At 49.6% G+C, this 2,914-nt stretch overlaps 1 protein-coding gene across 1 annotated transcript; it reads right to left on the bottom strand.

Moving 5' to 3' along the window:
- Nucleotides 1–249: 249 nt before the first annotated feature.
- On the bottom strand, nt 250–2,532 carry LOC103374693 (coxsackievirus and adenovirus receptor-like). Its single transcript, XM_008304807.1, has 2 exons — nt 523–2,532; nt 250–451 (listed from the first exon to the last, which is right to left on the bottom strand). The coding sequence occupies exons 1-2, from the start codon at nt 932–934 to the stop codon at nt 387–389; spliced, it is 477 nt and encodes a 158-aa protein (XP_008303029.1). The 5' UTR covers nt 935–2,532; the 3' UTR covers nt 250–386.
- Between the last annotated feature and the right edge of the window lie 382 nt (nt 2,533–2,914).

The raw sequence follows: 2,914 nt of genomic DNA, 5'->3' as shown, positions 1-2,914 counted from the left end.
ACGGGCGAGTCAGTTCAAATGTCAGTCTTGGAAGTTTTTGCCTTCTAGAAATAGAAATGATTCGGGGGGTGTCCAGGTGAACCTGCCTTCACCCTGAGTCAGCTGGGATAGGCTCCGCCCCCCATGACCCTAGTGAGGATGAAGGTGTAGAGATGATGGATGGATGTGTAGAATCACTGACTTTACAAAGAAAACTATGAATGAGCTCACAGGTGGTTCTGCCTGGATCCAGTCAGAGCAACACAACACTTGTCTTTGTGTTTTTTATTCAAGCAGAGAAACACAAAGTGAATCTATTGTCATCTAAAATGACAGAAGTCATCGACCAAAGTGTGTTCAGAGGTCTGAGGTCTTCTTGTCGTACATCAGCTGATCCGTTCAACAGCTCAGACCAGAACACTGAACACTTTGGCTGTTCGGTCAGATCCATCCTTGGTTCCTTCACCCTGACCTGTGAAGCAGAAGCAGATGTGAGTCTTTATCTCCACCATCTCAGCAGAGTCTTCTTGGCTGTGAACTCACCTGAGCTGTTGACACTCAGCTCAATGCTGGTGATGCACTCAGGTGCTTTTCCGATGGGTTTGTCCGTGTTAAAGCAACACTCGTGTGTTCTGGAGTCATTGGTGCTGATGTTCTTCAGGAACACAGAAGCATCTCCGTCCTTCATGTTGGGATCCTTCAGCTCCACTCGGCCCTGGAGCGATGGGTGCTGGTCAGGGAGTGTGCGGCCTCCTCGGACCAATGAGATGGTAGCATCTCCAGGAAGCTGACATAGAAGCTCAGCATCCTGTCCAGACTTCAATCTGCTCAAGTCCTGAACACAAACAGGAGCCTTTAAGAAAAACCTTCTGACAAGTAAAACCTCAACCATCCAGAGCTTGTTGGGGATCAACGTGACTCTCTGCAGGGCTTTGATGTCCCAAACTAGCTTCATTTTCCTTTTATGCTCATATTTGTTCTTGTTTCGTGCTGTCCTACATGCTGTCCGGCCTCACAGTGGCCACATGCAGCCTGAGGGACCTGCACCCAGCCGGGGTGCCAGGTTGGACTGATGAGAAGTCACCAGATCAAAACCCTGAACCCAGCCGACCATCATTTGGAATCTATGTCTTTTTATTACCATCTCATGTGAACAGATGTAAACTTTAGTCTGATAACGTTTCCTGTGGATCTGCTGGCAGCAATCAGTGGATGGACATCAGCAATAATAAGGTTCTGTAACACACTGGAGAAGAAACTCCAAAAACCACAACAAAAGGGCAACGATCCAGCTGTTAAAAACCAAAACGTGCTGTAAAAATGAAAGATTAACTGTAAACACCACAAGATGACATTAATGTATGAATATGAACACACAACAGCTGAAGTGCTGACGAGCTGTCCGAGTCCAGCCGGCAGAACTCCAGCAGAAAACAGGCAGGTTTGGGTCTATTTGCTGGACCAGAGGCTCCGCCCACTCCAGCATGTCTGAGCTCTGATTGGTCCACCATTTTCCAAGAATTGAAAAAATAAATTCTATCAAGAAGAAATCAGTGAATCCCGCCCTCAGTTCAGAAGTCCCCTGTAGAAGCATCGGTCTGTTCACTGATGGCTGATGCTGAAGCAGCAGCTGGAGCTACTGGACATGTGTAACGATATTTGTGGGTCAGCATGTGTAGAGGCCATTTCATTCAGATTTTTGGACATTTTCTAATACTTTTCAGTTTTTTTAACCTATACCTCAAATCTACAGACACCTCACTGACACTTGATGGCATTTTGTGGGTTTTAATAAAACATTTGATCGTTTTATTTTGGGGGAGATACTTGATTTTGGGGGTTTTTATTGATTTTCTTCTCACATTTCAAAAAACTTTTGGATCAATTTAGCTGTTTGTGGCCGTTTTGTTTATTTCAGATATTTCAGGAATACTTTGGAACATTTAGTGAATTTTTCTGATTTTACATTTTGTCTACATTTCTTGGATGTTTTCTGATCTTGATGACCTCTGTGAGCATTTGGGAGGTATTTCCTTGATAAACATCTGGGAGGTGGTTGTTCTCCTGCCTCACTGTGAAGCAGCAGACTGACGTCAGCCTGCCTACTGGTAGATTTGACCTTTGACCCCTCGGCCTGCCGGGACAGGCTCCGCCCCCAGGGACAGGCTCCGCCCCCCGGTCCTCTCCTGAGGACGTCCGGACAGAAAACAGCTCCCTGCTGTAGTTCCCACAGGTTTAGTTCATAAAACCAGTACAGGTCAGAGAGCTGGTAAAAGTGAACAACAGCAAAGCGTTTGGTATTTGAGGTAAACACACACGTTGCTCCTCTTCCTGCTCAGGGAGGCGAGGAGCACAAGAAGCGGAACGTTTGTCGTGTTTGACCCGGACTCTGGTTCCCTCCGGAGCAGTGAGCGGTTACACCTTCCTCTGGTGTGTTATTGTCGAACCGGACTCGGCACTTCTCTCCGCGGTCTGGGTTTACGTGTTGACCCGGTGAAACCTCGCGGAGCTCCAGGCGCTCAGCTTCAGCCGTCAGCCCGGCTCCAGCGGCGGCTCTGGCCGCAGGATGAGCTCCTCCGCGGGGCTGCACACGCAGCTGGCCGCCGTCATGGAGTCTCTGGTCCACGCCGCGGTGGCGGAGCTGCGGAGGCTGCTGGAGGACCGTCCGGCCTCCAGGCCCGGCTGCTCGGGGAGCGGGGCCGGGGAGGAGCCGCCTCTCCCGGACAGAGCGCAGACGGAGAGCCGGGAGACGATGGTGAGGAGCGGCGAGGAGGGAGAGCTTTAACCCGGGGATCAGGCGCCTCAGTGGGGCTCCGCTGGCAGCCTGGGCCTGACGGGAAATGTAGTTCAATTCAGTAGGATGTCGTTTTAATGCGGTAGAAGTTGAAGCAGGACAGTTGACCTGCAACAATTCGTCCATCAGTTTAAACTATAA

Source organism: Stegastes partitus, unplaced genomic scaffold, assembly GCF_000690725.1.
Source record: "Stegastes partitus isolate 25-593 unplaced genomic scaffold, Stegastes_partitus-1.0.2 Scaffold2328, whole genome shotgun sequence".
NCBI classification, from domain to species: Eukaryota; Metazoa; Chordata; class Actinopteri; family Pomacentridae; genus Stegastes; species Stegastes partitus.
This window is presented reverse-complemented; position numbering and strand designations above follow the sequence as displayed.

Coding starts and splice junctions, on each gene's coding strand:
- LOC103374693 (XM_008304807.1), bottom strand. CDS start 934: ATGAAGCTAGTTTGGGACATCAAAGCCCTGCAGAGAGTCACGTTGATC. Junction 452..522: donor GCTGAGTGTCAACAGCTCAG/GTGAGTTCACAG, acceptor TCTGCTTCACAG/GTCAGGGTGAAGGAACCAAG.